The sequence below is a fragment of the Nanorana parkeri genome, unplaced genomic scaffold (assembly GCF_000935625.1).
Source record: "Nanorana parkeri isolate BGI_ZX_2015 unplaced genomic scaffold, ASM93562v1 scaffold416, whole genome shotgun sequence".
In the NCBI taxonomy this organism is placed as follows: Eukaryota; Metazoa; Chordata; class Amphibia; order Anura; family Dicroglossidae; genus Nanorana; species Nanorana parkeri.
This window is the reverse complement of record NW_017306684.1, coordinates 72,398-73,589: the sequence shown is the minus strand read 5'-3', so window position 1 is coordinate 73,589 and position 1,192 is coordinate 72,398. Positions and strand designations below refer to the sequence as shown.

The following is a 1,192-nucleotide window of genomic DNA, read 5'->3' as shown; positions in this document are numbered from 1 at the left end:
CCCGGCTTCCCGATTCACAAGAAAGTCTGTCCCCTCTTATCTTGTCCAGCCTGTCAACCCCGGGGGCTCTCCAGCCAGAACGCGGCCTTCCTCCGGTACCCAGCCGGAGCCGTCTGGCCGGCCAATCAGAAGGCCGGGCGCCGTGTAATGACGCGACGCCCTGCTGTCTGATTGGCCAGGAGGCTGGCTCCATGCTCCCTCGTCATGAGATGACAAGGGAGCATGAAGCCAGCTTCCCGGCCAATCAGAATGCCGAGCGCTGCGTCATTACTCGGCGCCCGGCTTCCAAATTGGCTAGCTTCCCGACCAATCATGAAGCTGGGCTGCGCGTCATTACACACTGCCTGGCTTTCCTGATTGGCCTGGGAAGTCGGCTCCATGCTCTCTCATCACAAGTGACGAGAGAGCATGGAGCCGCTTCCCGGCCAATCAGGAAACCAGGCAGCGTGTAATGACGCGACGCCCTGCTTTCTGATAGGCCGGCTCCATGCTCCCTCGTCATGAGATGACAAGGGAGCATGAAGCCAGCTTCCCGGCCAATCAGAATGCCGAGCGCTGCGTCATTACTCGGCGCCCAGCTCCTAATTGGCCAGCTTCCCGACCAATCAGGAAACCGGGCAGCGTGTAATGATGCGCTGCCCGGCTTCCTGATACCAGAAGTACTCGTGCCAGGCATCGGAGCATTTGGGCGAGTACTCGTCCAAATACTCGGTAACGGCAACAATATCAATACTAGTATCGGTGAATCCCTACAATCAATCAGTCACGTGACCACCAGAGTACCGGCTCAATGCAGACCAGGGCAAAGGACACAGCATGATTCAGTGACATGTGCATGACGTGTCACATGCTTAAAATGTGCTCCACCCACATATTTCTTATGGCTCGCTGGGGAACGTCGTAAAGATCATGTGACTGACAAAGATCTACAATTTGGCGTTTACAAGCATTTTAAGTTCATACACAAACATGGGCATACGGGGATAACATCCACAATCTGGAGGAGCACCTTCCGGCCCCCATGCAGCAATCAGTATTACCTTTTTGGGGGAAAAGACGCCCACTGTCCCGCCATCTTCTCTTACGGCCACGCCAATATCCGCCAACAGCGCCTCCCTGTAGATGAGACAGAACCATTAATGCGTTCATGGCTCCTCCCATAGCTGGGTCAATGCTCCTCCCCCAGTGTGAA

At 55.5% G+C, this 1,192-nt stretch overlaps 1 protein-coding gene across 3 annotated transcripts in view; it reads right to left on the bottom strand.

Moving 5' to 3' along the window:
* The window catches only part of KIF1C (kinesin family member 1C), a 28,820-nt gene that overhangs the window by 12,521 nt on the left and 15,107 nt on the right, over positions 1-1,192 (bottom strand). For all 3 annotated transcript variants that reach the window (XM_018559834.1, XM_018559837.1, XM_018559835.1), the window contains exon 13: positions 1,041-1,116. In XM_018559834.1, coding sequence (XP_018415336.1) covers positions 1,041-1,116 — 76 coding nt within the window. The remainder of the gene's footprint in view (positions 1-1,040; positions 1,117-1,192) is intronic.